The 23,225-nt window shown below is 33.1% G+C and overlaps 1 protein-coding gene across 1 annotated transcript in view; it reads left to right on the top strand.

The window, feature by feature from the left end:
• The window catches only part of Tmem131 (Transmembrane protein 131), a 64,422-nt gene that overhangs the window by 12,876 nt on the left and 28,321 nt on the right, over positions 1 to 23,225 (top strand). Inside the window, exons 2-5 of the mRNA XM_085960706.1 lie at positions 9,818 to 9,864; positions 18,159 to 18,422; positions 19,021 to 19,134; positions 20,976 to 21,098. Coding sequence (XP_085816832.1) covers positions 9,818 to 9,864; positions 18,159 to 18,422; positions 19,021 to 19,134; positions 20,976 to 21,098 — 548 coding nt within the window. The remainder of the gene's footprint in view (positions 1 to 9,817; positions 9,865 to 18,158; positions 18,423 to 19,020; positions 19,135 to 20,975; positions 21,099 to 23,225) is intronic.

Genomic DNA, 23,225 nt, shown 5'->3' with positions numbered 1-23,225 from the left:
ACTGGTTTTTTTTTAAAAGATCAGTGTCAGAATAGTCCGCTGATAAATATTGTCATAAAAGTTACTTCCTGTGCTGGCGCCTAAATGTTTTGATAACGCTATGATCCATTGGATATACAATTCATGTTGCATTTGGAGAAAAAACTATTTGGACAACCAATCGCCCGGATAACGGATGTATCACTATACACATTTGTATATTTGGATAGTTTATTGTAAATTGCCTGGTGCTTGGTCACATTTAACTGTGGCTTAACGAAATCAGCCTTTTAGCGAGTGGTGAAATCCAGAAATGAAAGTTACAGCATCAGAATAGTTGGAATTAAGACATGTATAATATTGTATTTCAGGTTCATTTTATCTTGCATACGAATAAATGAAATACAATGCTATTAAATTTTCTTGCCACTATTTGGTGGCGGTGCCATTTATGTTACTTAGGTTAATTTAACAGCGACATCTCTTCATCTGACCCAAAATTCATTATGTTAACCCATGCCTTCAGCGAGTTTTCTCCCTCCATGAGGCGTGCTTGACAGGAGGCCGCACATACAAATTTCGCGAGTTATCTCGTCCGACTTTAAACTCAAATTACTAGCCACTGTCGATTGATTTGCATAATCTAAAAAATTGACCACACAGCGACATCTGTTTGTATAATTATGAAATACTAAGCCACAAATTATCGGTATTACAGCCAATTTAGTAAGAGCTTCGCTCTACATTCAACGTGTCTCATTAAAAATCTGCACCTCGTCAGATATTGCCATAGTAATATCGTGAGGCATAGAAAAGTTTAAAACATTGATATACTTCTAAATCAAATACCTAATATTAATTCAAATTAATTTATTCATGCGATCAGTACATATTACAAATTCAAGACATTCACAACATCTCGTGAAAAAATAATGTATTCTGTATTACATGATTTTATTAATGGTATGGGCCTAAGCCGTAATGCATAGTAATACTAATTTAAGAAATTGGCTGATGTGTGAATCAGCTGACTTTTGAATGAATAAAAAATAGTGCAAAACGATACACTAATAAACCTGGCAATGAATGAAATTAAAGTGACATCTGCTGTCAAATAAGTTCGTTGTGTAATTTGTATGCATTTGCGGGAATTGCAAGGCTTGTAGATTTTGCAAATTGATTATTTGTGAATAATAAATAAAAATTATGCTAGGAATACTTTATCCATCAGTGGCGAAGGGTGGATGTAGGCTGTTAACATCCGACGTAAATAGTGCACATTAAACTTTGCCAGTCATATGTATTTGTTTTTATTGAACTATGACTACAATTTACAGATGCAGTTGGTTAATTTAAAAAAAATCAATTACACCCTGCCTAAACCAAACCATAATAGTTTTGGTATGCTTTGGGCGGTCCGATAAAATTGTGCACACTTTTTCATTGATACTTTCATTGAATTTAAAATACATATTACACGTCATGTATTAAATCATTAACCAATGTTTAAACCAAGCCATAATATAATATATAAAAATATTATTCTATCTATAAAATATCCAAAATTATGTATGATTTATTGTCATAATTATAGATATTTTATCGATAGACGAGTATTTTACTATTATTTATTATTACGCAGGGTTTCATTGAATTTTAGAATAGTTCAATGAAAACAAGTACATATAACTGACAAAGTTTAGTATGAACTATTTATGTTGGATCTTGACAGCCTACCTCCACCCTTCACCACTGCTATCCATGGTGCATGCATTTATTTAATACCCATTGATACATTAACCATTAAATTACTTAAAAGTTTATTTCAACTATTATTATTCAATTTATATTGAATAAATAATAAGTAATAACACTATTGATCGCAGGAAGCTACGTTGTCTTGTTAGTCACTGTTTTGCTTATATGTCATTCCGCTTCCATCTATGCAGGTGGCCCTCGCAGTTCAATGCGTAAGGTAATGGCTTCTCATTCAGAGTCTACGGGTTCGATCCCGTGAGGTCATAATTCATTTCTGTGATTATTTCACTACTACACTACTGTCATCGAGCGTCATAGCCTGTTGTAATTCCTAAAATGAATATATTTATATTTTTAACACATTCGTGGACACATGTTAGTGAAATGACACATTTGATTTAGATAATATATAGAAATGAGTCTTAAGATACCACACTATCTAATGGAAATATGTTCGCACCGTGACACAAGTAGATAGGGAACATAGTGTTTTAAACCAAAATACGACTTCTATACTACACGTCGTGTCGTATTCAATGTACAGTACAGGACGTCTATAGACATTCTGTCATATCATACTTAAAAAAAACGATGTCTATAGACGTCGTGTCCGCGAATGTGTTAAGTTTTAATTCAATATGTAACCTTATTGTTCGGATAGTTTTACATAACGTCGACGTTTTATGCATCAGGCCCTAAGTTACCTGAATACAATGTAACCTATACAGCGCTGCAAAGTATGTTTGACTATGTGAGTGATGAGGACATTGCACTGAATGAAAGGCTCAATAACTCATGAAGTTATTTATAAATATTATGAGTCACTTTATCATGAGGGAAATTATTTATAATACAATACTATTGATAGGAAGAGATAGGAAGTATTGTATTTCAATGAAGACTATTGCTATAAACTGCTAAAACCAATTCTCAAGGAGGTACTAAAAGGTGATGTTAGATTTTATGAAATATGACACTGCAGATATTTTTCATTTATGAAAGAAAAATTTTAGACATAACAAGGATTTGAACTTTTAGTATTACAAACTGCAGCATTATTAGTTTGATAGAATTGGAGCATTGAAACATGGTCGCTTAACATAGTTGCTATCTGGCAGCTGTTTTGAAATTTTAATGTTACGTACCAGTGACAAAGGGTGATATTACAGAAGAAATCAACAAGAGAATCATGTCTGCGAATAAATGCTACTTTGGTCTGTTAAGACATTTTAAGTCCCGCTTACTATCTCACCGAACTAAAAGCACTCTTTACAAGACACTTGTAAAGCCAGTGCTCACCTACGCATCGGAAACCTGGACATTAACTGTGCGAAATGAACGAGCCCTGAACATCTTTGAAAGAAAAATTCTCCGCCGTATATATGGACCGATCAGGGATGGCACCAATTGGAGGAGAAGATATAATGCTGAGCTCTACGGGCTGTACGAAGATTGCAGCGCAGTTCAATCAATTAAGATTGGGAGACTGCGATGGCTAGGTCATGTGCACCGTATGAATGACAATGAACCGGCAAAGGGAGTGATGTCCAGCAATCCAATAGGACGTAGAAGAAGAGGGAGGCCAAAGATTCGCTGGTTAGATGGAGCTGCCAGTGACTGCCGTATTCTGGGGGTACCAAATTGGATAGCGGCCACACTGGATAGGGACAGGTGGAGGGAGCTGTTGGAGGAGGCCAGGACCCACACCGGGTTGTCGCGCCCCTGATGATGATGACAAAGGGTGAAGGTTGGCTGTTAAGATCGAAAATAAGGGTTACCTGTATTCAGTTTATTTTCAAACAGCGCTAAATCTATTTCAATCAATCACGTTATCGAGATGGCAGACGCCATGTTACTGAATGTATGCGTTATGAAGGTGATCAAAGAGACGACGTGTTTGTTTTTTGCTGGTTAACAGAAAGTCACAACTAAAATGCCCTCCATGAAAAAAATTAGTACTCAAGCTGAGAAACTGAAAATAATTCAAAACGTCGAAAAAAATCCAGGAGAAAAATGAGAAAAAAATTATATGTCCCGCAATTATCGTTTTTTTTAGGGTCCCTTGAAAATCGTAGATTCGGGGTTTCACTGTATTTAATTTCCTAAAGATATCATAATATAAATGTTTTGTTGAAAATATTTCTAATCAATGAAGTTGTGGTTAATCTTTATCCTGGTATTGTTACACGAATGTTATACAAAATAATTAGGTTGTATATAAAAGATTTTATCTCACTGATTTGTTTCCACGCTGATTATGTGCTAACCGACTTACCGCAGTTAAAAATATCTTCAAAGAAATTATTATTTTGTTCAAAATGTTACAAACAGGATGTCAACTATGCTTATCTGAGAGGTTCACTCTTTGCCTGTCATAAATATGAACATGCCTCACATTTCAAACAATAAAAAATGAATTTGCACTCTAGTTTGGCTAATTATTCCACTACAAAGTTACAAGTTTGTACAGGCCTGGATTTACCATAGGGTTAAAGCAGCTATAGCTCAGTAACCTTATTCCAACTACATAACACAGCGTTATTTATTAGGAGCTAAAATAACAATATTCAAGTTAGTTACTTAACTTATTCACTGTGCTCGTTTGCTATTTAAATTGCAAGGTAGCAACTATAATAAAAATATTCAATTTTAGCCATACATACAATATGGCCGCACGGGTACTGCACCTATATAGTGCTACTGTCGTTTGACTAACCTTAAAAATTATTATGCATGCGCAATTCACTGTAATTTGATGTGGCGTTTTTCTCATTGTTTTGTTAATATATTATTCTAACCTAAAAAGTCATTCCAGCGATGTTGAGGTATAATGATATACAGTCAGAACAGATTAATAATTAATAGAAATGTAAAAGCCATTGCAACAGCACTCAATATTGGATGCACGTTACATTTACGTAACAAACTCTAATGCATATTATTATCATACAGACGAAACTGTTTGACACATGTTTAAGATTATCCCATATTTTTCTCCACTTGAGATCCGTTGCCTATTATACCACACCCAGTAGGCAAGCCAGTCTCCATTAATGTTGTGTTCCCTGGATATACACTATCATAATGTGAATATAATTCAAAATAATAATGTCCCACACGGTGACTCAGTGAATCCCTGTCGCTTGCCAGTTTTCTTGTGTTTTTCCAGGTCATGCCAGCATCTCGTAGCTCTACCATATACACCCTGTTGATGGTGTTTAAGCAAAGACTCTCTTTAGGTATCAGTTGTAACACGTGTCCTGAGCCAGTTCTAATGTCGCTTCTTTGGCGTGACAAGAGGGTGCATGGTCCACCCTCTTTTATCCTCGTCAATGTTATACAACCGTGCAACCAGTAGGTTTCTGCCGCAAACACCTGTTCTCAAATCCAAGTATACGGTCGTGTTCGCCTTCATGAAACCAAATTTTGGCCGTCCGTTCTATGGATTGTGACGGTACTAGTTTACGAATTAGGTATATAAGATTCGAGAAAAAGAATTGTACCAGAATGGGGGGTTGAAATTTCATACCAAAAAGGTTTATTTCTATGGACAAACTATCTTAGAGTATTGAAACAGTTTTAAGAAAGAACTATTAATTTAATAGGTTAACATTTACATTAAAGTGTAAATCTGGCCCTGAGTAAGTATATAATACTAATTATTGTAAATATTATTTCATCCATCTTATAGTAATCATCTAATAGGAGGCGGTGCAGTGGGTAAGGCGCTGGCCTTCCACCTGAGAGTTCTGGGTTCGATTCCCGGTCATGACAAAAACATTTATGTGTATCTCAAAGCCTGGGTGTTTGTGATTGTTCAAAATTACTAACAACCACCTTGTACGAAAAAGCAAGGACGGTTATTAATAATTCTAAAAAAAAAAATAATTATCTAATAGGATATAAAGATTATGTTATCTGAAGAACTGCAAATCTCCAGTTTTTATGGGATATTATTAGTACACCAAGATAAATAATGCCTTCATTCAGTGGTTTTCAAACTTTTTGGTTTCACGGTACTCTTGGTATATAATAGCTTGATTCCGTTTCGCTTTATAGATGTGTCACGTTAGTGATATTACAGTGCAAGTAAGATGCATAAATACCTTTTTTTTCCGATTTGGCGGAAGTAGACAGGTCAAATTTGTTTATTTCTGTCGTCGCTGTCGCTATTGCCTGAGCAGCCTGAACTATTGAACTTTATTTTCAATGTGGCATGTTTGAAGTAAACGCCAGTGATGCACGAATGACAGAATGTCTGCTTCTGATGCCGTGGGTCACAAGTCCAAATCTTGTAAGTACACTAATTCACATATTTGTTTTTTTCAACATGTGTTTGAATTTAAGAGTGTGGTTTTAAGAGCATACATCAGTGAAACGGCGAATAATTTTCAACAGTAAGTGCAACGAAATTTCGCACTCGTCACCAATCGGAGATCGACAGTCGAGGTGTGAGCACGTCAATTTGTTTTGTCATGGCGTCGGAGGAATATATTCTTAAATCGTGTAAAGATGATTAAAAAACTTTACGTATTTGAAAAAGAAAACATGTCAATAAATATGTTATTATTATTACTAATATAACAATAAACATAACATTAAATGGACGCATGTTGAATTTTTATGACAAATTATATTTCGTTCGGCTCTCGATCGACGATCTTTTTAGACCATGCCTCAACTGAAGTACAGCCTTAATAAATTCAGCAAATGGCTGGGAATTGCGAACAATCACTTTTTGTAAAAGAAATTGTTAAGGAAGTAACATTTTTGTAAGATTGCCAAGATCATTATGGGCCTCCATAGGGTGGAGGTTGTTTTAACAGATTTTTGTTTTTATGAGAAATGGATGTTGGCCACTTGCTCAATCTATTAGATCCATACACATTGAAAAACAACATGTGAATTTTACATACCAGATTTTGGATTCGAACCCACGAAATTGTAAGTCAATACGGTAACCGTAAAACGATAAACGTAATAGTAAAAAAATTAAAATATTTAGTGTAGATATTTGGATAAGACGTTCGGAAGAGAATCTGATGTGTCCAATTTAACCACACAAAAATCGTTCTGGAATTACAGTAGAACCTCGATATAACGGACTTCGGATATAACGGACAAAATACTCTGTTAATATTATACATGTTTAAATCAAAGTGTCACCGCTTGTAAACAATGTTCTGTGCATGATAATCATGTCATACCTCTCGCACTCAAATTCGAGTCATAATGCTGTCCTGCTCGTAAACTGAATGTAGCACTGACGTTTGCAACACTGACTGCTAATTCACACAGCAGTTTAATTTGTGTAAATTACAATCGAACACATCGTCGTAATCCTACCCTTAAAATAAGGACAAATAGAAAAGAGTTAATTGAACGTTAAATCAAAATCTGTTATACCTTTTAACCTACCTTCATGACGAAGTCCGTTATATCAACGTTCTACTGTACTGTCAAATATTGTATTGTAATACAAATTCTTTATGTGAATCCATCTTTCTCTAGTCCAAATTTTTTGGTATCTTTGGTATTTTGGTAATCTCATTTTTAACTGGGTATCTGTCATAATGCTTACATAATTCACTTAATCTAAACTTTGATACAGAAAAAACAAAATGTGGTATAGATATGGAGTTGCAATAAATATTATTACTTACCTATTAAGATAATACTATGAGATATTATAATATTATGAAATACATAATAATATTTATGTAGAATATGTAGATAATCTTGTATAGAAAAATCTTAATAATTTATTGATAACAAAGTCTCATTCTACACTGATTGATGTTTGTGTTTTGGTCTCTATTGCTTTTTATAAAGGTATGTGTTTATTTTAAATTCGAACACATATGAATGCAAAATTATATCGTTTGCAGTGACAATCATAATATCTTCGCTATTAGTTAACCGGTTATATGCCGGGAGTTTTAGTATGGCCGTGCATGAAGGGCCGCGATTTTCTTTTAAAAAATAAAATCTAATAAATATATATTTTTTGGCAATAAATTAATAGTATATCATATAGATTTACCAAATAAATGCACTATTTGTCATCTGCTTCGCCATTTATTAAAAAAAATCAAAACCAAATATTTTACAAAACGTCAGGGTTGTCACAAAACTTACACACGATTATAAAACTATCATAAAAGAAATAAACTATAAAATCACAATATTCCAGTATTCCACCCGTGAAACAAAGTTTGGTTAGCAATGCAAATATCACGAGACAACTGACTGATATTGTGAACACGTGTGTGTCAACCCTGCTGAGCGACACATCGGTAACGAGATGAAGCTATTTTAAAACACTGATTTTAAAACAGAAAAAAGTTTGTGCAAATACGAAAATATTACACCATGATTCCAAGAGATGTTGCTGTGTATACCATATGTTTGAATTATTAAAATAATTGTCATTGGATAGTAAAAATAGGTATCAAAGTGGACCGTATATATACGGTCATTTGCTATGGCCGGCACTACGCCCACGGAATTGTAGACCGTATATATACGGTCGTGGCATCTAACCGGTTAAGTAGTCTTAAATTTAATGATCATAAGAGCCGTTTCACCGGAGACACCCACCAGTGTCCAGACACAGGTGTATCGAGAGGCTGCATTTACACTTAAATGAATGGGCGCATTCAGACGGAGACACACGTGTCGCATTCATTTATATGTATATGCAGTGTCCAGAGATACCGTTGTCCAGACACTAGTGTCTCGTGTGAAACGGCTCTAAGACTATAGGAACTGGATATATAATCATAGTTTGACAAAAAAGACACTAGAATAAAAAGTGTTGCAGGACTCCACAATACGCTCTGTGGTCAGAATCTCACCCTGCAAAGTGGGGACTCTTCCAAGCCCCACTTATGCTTCATATAAACTCAGTAAAAGTAAGCCATAGTAAAAAAATAATAGTAACCATGAACACAAAGACGTTGAAAAAAATCCAATTGAAATTCCAAATTAACTCTTTCATGCATGATGGCAACCCTATTAGGCGATACCTCTACCTACCAGAGGCACCTAGTGGAAAAATACGTAATTTGAGACATTTTTTGATAATTTATAATTTAAACTATATTAAGTAATTAATAAATATGTATCTGAAAACATTAAAAATAAAAATATTTTTTATTTTAAGTCAAAGATAAACTTACAATTGTAAAAAAATGTTATAATATGTGAATTTGTCAAAAACCCCGCCTTATTATTACATACTGTCATCTCCCGTCAAAATGCGTTGGTGTGGGATGCATTTTTCTTGCTTGTTTTTCATGTTTTTTTTTTATCGTCTGGCAAATTTTGGGGACTTAGGAGTGAACAAATAACACACCGGAATTGTCGTCAGAAACGGCGAGGTTTATTACATTAATATTACTATAAGACTACATATTTGTAAAATTATTTTAGAGCCGCGGTATGAACATGTTTACTGTCCGATGATAAATCGATTCTCCAGTTTTCAAAATGGCTGCTTCAGCGCATACGCGCCAAGATCGTTGGTCTTTCGATCCTGCCGCTGCAATCATTTGGCGCTACGAGCGGTCTCGCGTCGCTTTTAAGCGATGATTTTTACGCTAAAAGCGTTCGATAAGAATGCGGCGTTGCCGTTATTAAATTTTGGCGCCAAACAAGTACAGCGTTGCCGGTTTATTATTATTTATTTTCGTAATCAACCCTTACTATTTGTCGGCTTGGTAGCGATTCGGGCTTCTCCAGATTCACAGAGACATCCCATGGGGACCATTTGGGAGTGTAACAATACCTATATTTTATAGTCACATTTATTATTAAAATTTAGTTTATGTTTTTTATGTTTTTTCGTAGAGATTTTTGACTAATTCATAGTTTTTTATATTTATTTTAAAAAACATCGATTTTTATAAAAAGTCCTTTTTATTTATATCAAATCGAGCTTCAATATTGGGACCATACCTTAATAAGAATTTTTTAGAAGAAAATAAGAATTTTCTATTGACTGCGCTTTAAAAAACTTTGTCTTCAATATGTCTGAGATTTGCCGCATCCAACTAATATATTTCTTCTTTCTTTTCAGATGGGATTCAAGACTCAATATTGAATGGGGTATCAGTAAGTTACCAGGTATGTAGTTTTCTTCACTTTCAGATATATCTCATCTTATACCATTATAACTATAGAAATAGAAGAGATTTTTATCTACCAACTAACACCACCCTGTTTACAAAATCTCCATCAAGAGATATCATTAGTTACTCAAACGGGTGTTAGTCGTCATTGCATAGTCTGGTTTCTCAAAATCTCCATTTCATATGACTGATATTGAACAGCATAGCCTGTTGGAGAGAGGTTATCGATTTGTAATCGAAAAGAACATGAGATACACACCAGTGGCGAAGAGTAGACGTATACCTATCTGACATAAATAGTTCACACTAAACTTTGTCGGTCAAACGTATTTATTTTCATTGAACTAAGACTACAATGTGTAGATAGTGTTTATCAGTTTTTACAATTTAAGTAATTAAACCCTGCCTGATCAAAGCCATAGTAGATAATAATCAAAAAATATTCGTTTACTTATAAAATATCTAAAATTATGCCATTAAACCATACATACATTTTATAGATATAAGAATATTTGGTACAGTTCGGTTATGACGAATACAGCAGAAAACACATTTTGAAAATACCCTATATACTGGATTATTTGTTAGTTTGGGTTAGGTTAGGTTTGGTTAGGTTAACCCAACAAATAATCCAGTATATCGGCTATTTTCAAAATGTGTTTGCCGCTGTATTCCTAACCATACATAATTTTAGTAATTTTATAGATATAAGAATATTTGGTACAGTTCGGTTATGACGAATACAGCAGAAAACATATTTTGAAAATACCCGATATACTGGATTATTTGTTAGTTTGGGTTAGGTTAGGTTAGGTTTGGTTAGGTTAACCTAACAAATAATCCAGTATATCGGCTATTTTCAAAATGTGTTTGCCGCTGTATTCCTCATAACCGAACTGTACCGAATATTATTATCGATTATGGTTTGGTTAGGCAGGGTTTAATGAATTTTAAAAAACTAACCAACGCCACCTGTAATTATCTATTCTTAATTCAACGAAAACAAATAAGTATGACTGAAAAAATGTGCACAATTTTTGTCAGATCGTCCATAGCATACCTAAACTATTATGGTTTGGTTCAGGCAGGGTTTAATTGAATTTTAAAAGTTTATCAGCACCATCTGCAAATTGTATTCTTAGTTCAATGAAAACAAATAAGTATGACTGACAAAGTTTAATGTGCACTACCTATGTCGAATCTTTACAGCTCAGCTCCACCCTTCGCCACTGGTACACACCAATGGCGAAGAGTAGAGGTAGGCTGTGGAGATGCAACAAAAATAGTGCACAATTTGTCGGTAGAATACTTAATTGCAGCTGGTGATGGTTAGTTTTTAAAATTCAATTAAACCCTCAATTGGTAAAGTACAGGGAACTCAGAAATAATGGGAACTAAAGAACGGGTAAGGAGAAGCGGGCAACCGATCTCGAGTAAGCAAGAATACGGGATAAATTTAAACACGTGCCAAGAATACATCATATGTCGAATACTGACAACTGTTTTCGGTTTATGCATTGACGCTCATTTAATATTGGTGTATTACACACTTTTGCGCATCTGTAATCCGTGGTTCATTTTCGTAGGACACTCACACATTTAAAACCCTGCATCAAAATATACTATATTGGTATGTAGCTTATCGGAATTCTATTTATTATCTGTTCTGTGGTAAAGTACATTAGCTTGAATCCAGTGTATGCGGGTTCAAGTCCTACTGGGAGTCATATTTTTTTCTAGTAAGTATATATCTGAGTTGTTTTCAAATTATGTATATTATGGTTTGGTTTAGGCAGGGTTAAACAAATGTGCACTATTTATGTCGGATTCCCACAGTTTACCTTGACTCTTCGCCACTGATACACACAACTTTTGAAAATAATAATATGAATATTATAATATTTATTAACACACACCTAATTTAAAATATTTCCACAATTAAATCGATTTGTATTGAGTATTTGCAGCTCTAATTGCATATCATAGTTGATAAATGCTCATAATAAATTGATTACTGAGTCAAGGTATATGTTATATAACCGTTGCCGTGCGGAGGAGTCTTTCCAGGCATTGACACATACCATGGTTTATATTATATATTTTTTTTACTTAACACTACAACATACCATAACGGTACCAATTACAGATAACCCTCCTTCATCGCAAGTGAGTGCGAATTCGTTATATATCGCGATCGATTTTTAAGATTTTTTTTTTAATCCCACACTTAATTTGACGTTTTAGGAAGCTTTCATAAATATTGGTGTTGTATAGGTATACACCACGGTGGCCGCGCGGCTTAAGCGTTGGACTATCACACCGTGGGTCCCAGGTTCAAATCCTGGGTCTGGCTGTGAGTCAGGGTATGGACCTAATAGGTTGAGCAAGTGGCTGACATCCATTTCTCGTAAAAAACAAAATCTGTTAATACAAACCTCTATTCTGTGGAGGCCCATATGATCCTATTAGGATCTGACATGGTCGGAATAGGTATTCAATAAAAATCTTAGTTTTTACCAAAATGGGATATGTGTCGCTGAGTTTCAAAAACCGCTATAACACTTTTTTGAAATAATTAAGATATATATATATCGTTGGATTCGTTATTAAAATCTCTACATGAAAATTTTATCGCCTCTTTCAAAATCCGCTATGATTAACTGTCATTTATGAAACAAAATCAATGTGTCTATCAAATCCCGCTATAACACTACTGAAACATTCAAAAACCTTTTTAGTTAAAAAAAATTTTTGTTGATTTTATCAACATAATGAAAAAGTGTTATAGCGGGTTTTGAAACTCAGCGACACATATATGTGTTGAGATATCTTATTTTCAGTATGGCGCCGCTATGGCATTATGAATTCATTTCATGTAAATTAAAATGCCAGTGCAACTAATAAACATATTCAAAACTGGCAATGACAGTTCTCTGATGTTGTTATTTGTTTTTTATGAGCCATTATGACATTATATTTATTTTTTTATAAATTGCGAATCTTAAACTTGATATTATTATTGAAATATATATATGTATGTATATATATTTCTTATAATATATAGGCGCAGGTCAAGATTTAAATAATTTGAATAACTCCTGAACTCTGTTATCAGTTTGGTATTTGAAAACATCTCTTTGTGTTTATTATGAGCAAACATTCATACATATATAAGTCATAAACAATAATAAAGAAGTCTCTTTTTACCTATTTAAAGTTTCTTTTAAACAATATTTTCATGTACCTCTACCAGTGATTTCCAATCTTTTTTGTGTGGCGGAACTCTTGAAGCATTTTTTTTAAATCTCAGGGAACCCCTACGCAGCTGAATCCATGATATTAATGTACCGATGCTACCCCATACTATTTTTAATCTTAAATTTATTACCTACTACATTTTACTATTAAACTGATGCATCTAGAGAAAATCTTTGAAATACTGTGGAAATAGTGAATACCGCGAAGATTGTATTGCCATTTGGATATGTTACTGGGAATACTTTATTCGTTGGTGCATTATAAAATAAATGTGATAAAGTAACTAATAAATTATTTGAAGGTCATAAATAATTATTCATTTATTATTGTTAAATTTATATGGTACAGTTCGCACACTTTCACACCTATTGACAATTTCAAAAATTTTAATTAACTATCGGGGAATCAAAATTGAAAAGTTGGCCATAATGATGACATCAATGACTAACGGTTAAGCTACTGTCATTGTATTTTCATCCGTGCATGTAAATTGATGTTATTTAGAGTGAATGTAATTTGATGTTCTATGCATGCTCTTCTTATAAAGAAAAATAAGAGGAATGCAATAAATCAATACTTTACTGTAAACATTACTCTGACAAAAACAAAACAAACTGCAAAATAGGCAGCAACGTTACTGACAGCTCACTATGTCAATTTTTATTCTTCTTCCCAACAAAAATTTAGTTCACATGCAACACTCTCACTGTGTACCTACTTCAATAATAACTGTAACTTTCATAATGCTTCATTATTTTAACATTAGGGACATTAAATCATATTATTTGTTACTTTATTTCAAGTTACACTTTTTTCGCAAACTTCTGTGTGAATTCTCATGGAATTTAATCGGGTATCACTGCTCTGCATCAACGTTTTTTAAATTGGGTTCCGCAAATGTTACTTTTTTGCTAGATTAAAACCGGAGACAATCCAATCACATTTAAAACCATGCAACACAAGGCTGTTCAGATTATTGAATGTTTCTCTTTTATAACAATTTAATATAAGCATTTTAATTAAATTCATTATTTAAAATATTCAAATTACATACAACATAAGTTTTGGTATTAATTAGTGATAAAAACATCAAACAGTAACATTATTATAAAATACATAGTAGGTATATATCAGTGGCGAAGCTTGACTTTTAGAAAGAGGTATTCTGTGGAGATCAGAGAAAAAGAGTACACTTGTCAGGTATACTTACAGGAAATAAGAACTAATTTGATGAAATTTCAATAACTCACTGATAACATTTATATACATCAAAAATCATTAAATAAAATTATTTTTTTTTAAATAATTCATATTTAGGTATAAGTATGTGATTAAATGCCATAGAAATATTTTTTTTAAATTATCTTATTATTAATTGTTTTGGACAAAGCTGCAGTCATCGACCATAATATGTTGCGCCTTTCGAGCCTACCATATTGCATACATTATGGTAGATGGTGCTGAGGTCTGTGAGGTAAAGTCCATACAAAAAAATCTGACATTCAATCAATACTAGTTAAAGAGAGATGGCGCTGTGGAATATTTTTTTAATCTTTGACAGGTGCTTCTGTATATACCTATTTATAATACATTTCTACATATTATACAACAGATGTCGTTGGCAAATAAAACTTATTGTAGAATATAAAATAATCAAGTTATTATTAAATATGTATGCAATTAAATATTATTTTTCTTAAGAAGGTATTCTTTAAATAATCGCCTAGTATGGAGTCTTTCGCTACTGGTATAACGTATTAAGTAATACAAAGAAAAATACTATTATTTCATGTAAATTTCAACTTATTAGTAATTTTATACATCCATACAAAGTATATTATAGCGCCTATACAATTGCATGGATTTACTTGCACCAATAGTGTGTATTTTCAACTATTTCGATAATAACTGTGTTAACGTAAAAGTGCCAACTGTCTCGCCAATGTAATTCTTCAAGAGTAAGCGAGGCACGATGGAATCATTGTATGGTGCTATTTAACTGGCCGTGAAAATCGGCGCGGTATAGTTCGTTTTTTTCCGGCAGGTTCGCCACTATTATTCTACTGCGCAGGCGCAGATATCGCTCAGTCCAATTCAGAAGCTTTTGAATTCTTTTAATTCATGCATGCAATCTTGCAACTTGCACGATAATACGTGTTTACACATGCATTTTTTTTGTTATTGCCGTGATAATACGTATTGTCAGCAGAAAATCCATGCACGTGTAAACGGAGTATTATCTTATGTGTTACAAACCATCTGAAAATGGAACTTCTTCTGTATTTTCAATTTATTTTAAATTGGTTTATTGATAAATAAACATTTATCTAGAAATAGGTCACCTACCATTCTAGGAAACATTTTTTAATATCTGTCAACAAAAGTCGTTCGCACACACTATAAATATTATTATAAGCTTAAAATATTTTTATTACATTTCAATGGATTTTAAACCAATGCCAAATACACAGGCTCCCCTAACTGTGGGTAGGCATCCGTTTCTGAGAAATATTGCAATAGGAAAACCACATATCAAAACTCAGCCTCCACATTATAAAAAACATATTTGTGGCAGTGGCGTATTTGCTTTCATTGAACTAAGACTACAAATTGCAGATAGTGTTAGTTTGTTTTTAAAAATCAATTAAACCCTGCCTAAACCAAACCATAATAGTTTTGGTATATTTTCAGCGATATGACAAAATTGTGCACACTTTTCGTTGGATTAAGAATACATAATATTACATATATTGTTGGTTCATTATAGATGGACGAGTATTTTTTGACTACTATCTATTATGGCTTGGAGTTCGCAGGGTTTAATTGAATTTTAAAAACTAACCATCTGTAAATTGTAGTCTTATTTCAATGAAAACAAATACGTATGACTGACAAAGCTTAGTGTGCACTATTTATGGCGGATCTTAATAGCCTACCTCCACCCATCGACGGATGGTTTTGGTTTGGTTTTTTAAATTCATTAAAACCTGCCTAACTAAACCATAATCAATAAAAAATATTCCTATACCTAAGAAATATCTAAAATTATGTATGATTTAACAAATAAGTGTGACTGACAAAGTTTAGCGTGCGCTATCACTATATATACGCACCCTTTGCCACTGTCAGAAATCATGAGACAATTTTTTAATACAAAAAGATTTTTGTGAAATAATAGTTTTTCCTAAATCTCTATAATTTATTTTATGATTGCAGAATTATTCCCTAAAGAGGTAATGTGTTCAAACATGTGAGCGAGTATGTGTTGATTTCAAAGAAGGAAAAAAAAATCACAATTGACATTCGGCATAGATAAAGCATTATCACGTTTCTCTCGAAGAGTGTGTGGCATTCTTTTATTTTTTTTAAATACTGCTGACTATCAGTGAAGATATTAATATATTGTGTGTGTTTAATCCTGATAATATTTGGACAGACGTGACCTTCTCAGTTTAATTTTAATAATAATGAGACATAAATATTATCAAAACGTTTGACACTGCTTTTTAAGCATTTTGTATATAATACTTGATCAGCTACGGCCATTTTGAATCTTTTGTTATTATTTTTTTTTGTATGTATTTTATTTTCATTTAGAAACAAAACATTGGAACAATTGCTAAAATTTTAACTGGCGTGTTATGATTTAATAGCAAAATAATTAATAACCTATGAATTAGTAGAAACGTTACATGCTTGTTTAAAATACAATATTAATTTTATGATTAAGATAGAAGATGCATTATTAACAGTAAATAACATAGGTTTCTAAACTATAAAAATAAGCTCCTTTTTAACAATAACTTCTGCTTTCTGTATCTTATACGTTATCGGGCGTCAGCAATGATTTTAACCATCTTTTCCCTCTCCGTTGTTCCTCTAAATAGGGATGGCGTGCTGAGATCAAACCAGTTTCTGAGATTCTTGACCCAGAATGTTCTTTTTAGGCCAGATGCTTGCTTACTAGAGATCTTCCCAACCTTATTTCTGCCAAGCCCCATTTCAACGCTTCAAAAATCTCTATGCCCCTATCAAAATTTTATAGTTATCTAACTAATTCTGAAAAAAAAATGAATTGCCTCAAATTAAAAAGTGCACATAGACAATACTATTTTTAATTTAACTTTCGTATATTACGTTACATGTACAACTCGGAAGAAAATTAGTACGATCCTTGCGCTATGCTTCGTCTTCAAATGATTTTCAAAATGACCTTTTTGTCCCCCAAAACATTTAAATTGCCCCCTGGTGGGGCCTATATCCCACGTTGGGAATCACTGCGTTAAATGATAAGCTGATATCAATAACAAGCGGTTTTATTTATCAAAATAGTCTTTTGTATGTTATGTATTTACCTATTAAAATATTCCTTACGAAAACTAGATATCTATATATATATGTACAGAATTTGTGTGGGATATATTATGTACGTATTTAGGAAAATAACATTGTCATTAACCAGATTAATTCTATTTTTATTTACCAAACCATTTTGATTTTGTCAAAAAATAAGTTGTTAATAAAATTATTCTATCAATATATCAAATGAATGAAACTAATAGCACATAATGAATATGTAACTTCACACATAATAATTGCGTACGTAACATGTTATACTATGGCCGGTCAAACCACGTAAATAATTTGTACGTCCATGAAAAATCTTCTGTCCATGCGCGTAACACCTTAGCGTAACTGGTACAAAAATTTTGTATAAAGAAACGTACGAAGAAGCGTACGCTAGCGTGCTCTATAGGTGTACTGTAGGAGGCAGTGGCAATGCGCACTTGCGCATCAGCATCCGTAGAATGTTGAGTTGCTACTCCACACTCTAGATTTTATTCATTCTCGTCAACGCTGACAATACAAAGAATGCACCCACCGAAACTTATTAATTAGGTATAATATTTGTAGGTAATATTTTAAAGCTTACTGCCTGCATCATAATGAATATTGCTTTGGTACATTTTTTTTCCAATTGAGTTAATTAATCTAGCTTGCAATATAATAGACAAGTATCGTCTCTTTCAGGAGTTTCCAAGTGCAAATGGGGGCGGATCCATCGTGGACCTGACGGGCAACAGCGGCGGCACAAGCGGAGGCCCGCTGGAAGGGGGCGGGGGTGGAGGGGGCTTATTGTCCTTTTCGCCTCCCGCCCTGTCGTTTGGAGCGCGGCCCCTGGGCGCTCCGCACAGCGAGAGGGTTGTACTTACCAACAGGGCAAACAGGACGGTGCATCTCACCTCCATATCGGGCAACACGATGCACTTTCACAGCTCCTTCTTCGAAGATAAGGTTGGTCCCTGTTGAGAAACCCTGATCTACATCATTATCTTATATTATAGATAGTTTCACTTACCTACTGTATAAGTACCGCAATATTGCAAAAGAATCAATATGTACTGTTATATTACAAATTGATAATAATCGGGTATTGAACATTTTGTTTCACTGTAAATAATGTTTATTACTATAGATTGAAGTGTCCCCTTTATAATTTTCTTTTTTATTGAATCCTGAATAAAATAAATAAAAAATCCTGTACAAAATGTAATGTGACTTTTCATCAGTCCACGCCGTCAATTTTCCATGAGTCTTATCTCAATAATATCTACCTTGTAAATGAAACACATTTCCTCTAAATTTAAAGCATATTGTGGTGATAGATTATTAATAGCGAATAAATAATTCACATTTTTAGTCATTACAAAATTTCAATGTATTTTATGCAGCATTATTTAATCTCTCTTTACCATTTATTTTTAAAACAGATAAAACAATTTTATTGTGGTCTTTCCACACTGCATTTTCTATTCATTGCCATGTAGTATTAAAATAGTATATTTATTACAGCATAAAATAATATTAATTACATTCATTGTATTTCCCAAAGGTCATACCGCCGAATGGCAACACCTCCTTCAATGTGGTGTTTCTGGGCAGAGAGAGAGGACATGTGGATACCAGTTTATTCATTCACACATCCGAGGGCATTCATAAATATATGGTAAACAATAATTAAACTAAAACAATTTCTTTAAGGGCGGACGTGCTCAGCGTAGGTCAAAATGGAGCTTTATTTCTATTTTCAAAGCATGATCCGGGACATACCTTAAACGTTGTAGATAATCTATTTATATAATTTTGAAGCCTTATCCGTTATATTTATTTTAAACATTTGATGACTGCATAAAGTATTTTTATTACATAAAATAGTATTCTTTTAAACCTCTCGCTCATATAGTCATATTTCAGTACATAAATGTGCAGTGGTGTTAAGATTTTTTACATTTATTAATTTTTAAACGCATTTATAAAACCATCAGTATAATTTATATCGACATTATTATAGTGAAATATTTACGATAAAAAATTATATTGATAATCTCTATGATCCCAAATTTGACAAGAATTGGGCATTTTATTATTCAAATAATGGGCAAGATTAACACATTTGAAGATAATTCTAAAGATATTAATTATAAGCTATGTCTTTGACCATTCAAGTGTGATAAACATCCTACGATTAATGATTGCTTTACAATAATTATTGACCTAAGAATAAGGTAGTGTTTTTTTGAAATACGCCATTTCTTTTGGCATTCCCCACTGGATAAGCTACAACATACGGCCGTAGCCATACATTGACAAACTATAATTGTAGTAGGGAGTAAAATGATGTTAACACACGTGTTTGAACATGTATCTAACCGAAATTTTTAAATGGTACATGTTCAAACACGCGCGTTTTCTTCCATCGCAAATTTTAACAAATGATACTACTTGAATACATAATACTTTGCAATTTTGTTATAATTACCTAAATAATTTTATGACTTTGACACCGGCCTTTCTCTGTGTAAGAGTGGAAGCCTCGTCACTGCTAATGGCCAAGAAGTGCGGATTGAACAGAGAACACACGGTGTAGGTTTAACAGGTGTTTATTTTATGCGAAATCGTTTCCAGGGTAATTCCAATATTGAGTCAGGGCTAGCTGTAGGTAATTTAGACTAGGCGGGCTGCAGATAATCGCGGCTTGGTTGGCTGAGGGTTGCGAGCGCTGCGAAGGGTGGATGCAGGCTGCGGTGCTTTCAACTTTCTGGTTGGAAGTAGGCTGTGGGTTCTGGGAAAGTTGAGTCAGCCCCTTGAGGTGGTCTCCCGTGGGAGACCTTCATCTGGTATCAACTTGTTTAAACCAGTGTTTCTCTACCTTGTTATACCCGCGGACCACTGAAAATAGAAGAAACGTTTTGCGGACCGCTAACGCAGAAATAAAAAAATATTGTATGTTCAGCGGTATCAAACGACTATAAAACATAACAATAAGTGCAAGTCTTATCGTGATTGATTTTGTCACGTAAAACCATTGATTTATTTAAGAACAAAAATGCAATGCACAAACACGGGTGCACGGGTTTTGAAGATTTTATATATATTCTGATGAATCGATTGCATCATCTGCGTCAATGGAAATCCTCCATTGTGGAAAAAAACCTTATTAAATATTTAAATAAACTGATTATATCACAAATTTAATAAATAAATCGCATAATTTGATGTGTTGAAAAATTTTCAAAACGCAAAAATTAACATTTTGTTCCATGTCAGGTATAATACGCCATTTTATTTTGCTAAAATAATTCTTGATATCAATCAAGCACCAATTTGGTGCATGTATTCCTCTTAATTGATATTTAAAATAATCCATTACGCGCCTTAGCATATCTCGTGAAATCCTCGCAATTTATTCCTGGATTTTTTATTTAAGTTCAGAACCGCCTTTCTGTCTTCCAACATAAGATGCTCCATGAAGTCGTTTATATTGAATATTTTCATTGATATTTGCAGATGTCAGGGACCAGTGTACCGAGCGCGTATCGCTTGCAGCCTCTGGTTGGAGTGAGACTGCCTCACAACGCTTCTTTCTCTCCGCTCATCTACATGCACAATCCACACGATCATCCTATACAGGTACCTTATAGATTTACTTCCCATATCTATTCATCGAACCAAATTTTTTTTTAAATAAATACTAAAATCTCAGAAACATACATATTAGAAAAAAATAATCCACGAGATCAAGATGATTTTATGATTATGATTAGAATTTTGATTAACTATTTTTTTTACTCAACGAACAAGACACAAGATTTGAGAATGTAACATTATAATATATATTGAACATACATAATTTGAAAACATCTCATGTATATATATATGAGGCGCCGAGTGCCAAAGGAGCTTAAGCGCCAACTTTACGATTTTTGACATTTGAATGTAGGTTTTTTCTATAAATCGATATGTATCATGCCACAAAGTCTTATCGCTCAAATAATTATAGATATTTTACAATAGAGATTTATTTTCTGTGGCATAATTGTTTTTGTCGTTATGTCGACACGCCACAGAAGCTTATCCGCCAATATTCTATGGAGAGCGCGAGACCAAAACAGCTGTCAGATTTGTTTTATTGAATATAGTTCTCAACAGTGAAAAAAACTAAAAATGAGCTCAAGAAGGATTAGAAAAATAGTTTCGATGTGTGTTAAACCTGTAAACGAGGAAAATCATGGTAAGTTTAACATGTTTTATCCGTTTTTCTTTCACATACGCTGTTGTTTAAAATATTTTAGATTACTTTTGAAATATGGTTATTAACTTCATTTTAGTAATTATGTCCACGAAACTTTTACTTCCATAAAGGAAAATAACTCTTATTTCTAATTTCATCTTATTTTATATCTAATTACGAAAGATATACACTAAAAAAAGTATTTAAAAAATCACCCGTATCCTTGAGAAAAAATGATGGTGTTAAATTTGAATAATGATTTTGTTATTTTGGCCAGTTTGGAGTAACGATTTGATTTAGTATTATTAATAATATTGGGTTTATAGACGGTTATTACAAAAAAAAACCATCCAAAGGCTTTGAAATCATTGCTGTAATGGAAAAAATGTATTTAATATTATAAGGCAAATTTTATGCCAAACAAACTTATGTAACAATCATAACAAATTTGACCATTTTTTCAGTGTTTATTTGGCATAATAAAATTTGTTTATATCAAAATGTTTTTTATTGCTATCCAAACCCTTTCATTAAAACATTTTTTTTAAATGATTTATTTTTTTAAATTAATGCCATTATTTGAGTTTGAAAATGTTAATGCCACAGAAGCTTATGCAACAAAAAAAAGTATCAAGTGCCACCTTTTTTCATTTTTCTATATGCCAAAGGGGCTCAAACACCATTTTTTTTGGAATCCAATAGATATTTTTCATTAAATGTTATTGCAAATAATACTTTGATTTTTTTAAATTTGCTTTGCTTAGAAAATAATTGTCCATTTCAACATTCAAGTTTAAAATTAAAAAAATAAATTCACTGAAAACTTGTCGGCCATTTTGTAGCACTTTTGTTAAATGGTGCTTGAGCTCCTTTGGCGCTCGGCGCCTCATATATACATTATATATTAATATATATTACACACTAGAAAAAATCGTTTTGTAGAAAACCCGACAGGACTTAACCTGTATCTGCTGGATTCGCGCCAGTATATTATAACGCAATTTGATAACCATTTCATGTAACTACTAGTTTAAATCGTTGTAATTTAGTAAGATGCCCGTAGCTTAATTGGAAAAGCATACTGGCGCGAATCCAGCAGATACAGGTTGAAGTCAACAACAAGTCAACAGTACAAAATGATTTTTTCTAGTGTGTATATGAGGCGCCGAGTGCCAAAGGAGCTCAAGTGCCAACTTTACGATTTTTTACATTTGAATGTAGGTTTTTTCTATAAATCGATATGTATCATGTCACAAAGTCTTATCGCTCAAATAATTATGGATATTTTACAATAAAGATTTATTTTCTGTGGCATAATTGTTTTGGTCGTTATGTCGGCACGCCACAGAAGCTTATCCGCCATTATTCTATGGAGATATATATTATTCTATCCAAATATATAGGATATATATATAGGATATATATTCTATCCAAAACAGCTGTCAGATTTGTCTTATTGAATATACGTTCTCAACAGTGAAAAAAACTAAAAATGAGCTCAAGAAGGATTAGAAAAATAGTTTTGA

This window comes from Rhyacophila brunnea, unplaced genomic scaffold, assembly GCF_057557595.1.
Source record: "Rhyacophila brunnea isolate RB1 unplaced genomic scaffold, BYU_Rbru_1.0 scaffold_12, whole genome shotgun sequence".
Taxonomy (NCBI): Eukaryota; Metazoa; Arthropoda; class Insecta; order Trichoptera; family Rhyacophilidae; genus Rhyacophila; species Rhyacophila brunnea.
The sequence above is the reverse complement of the archived record's forward strand: the minus strand, read 5'-3'. Positions and strand labels throughout refer to the sequence as shown.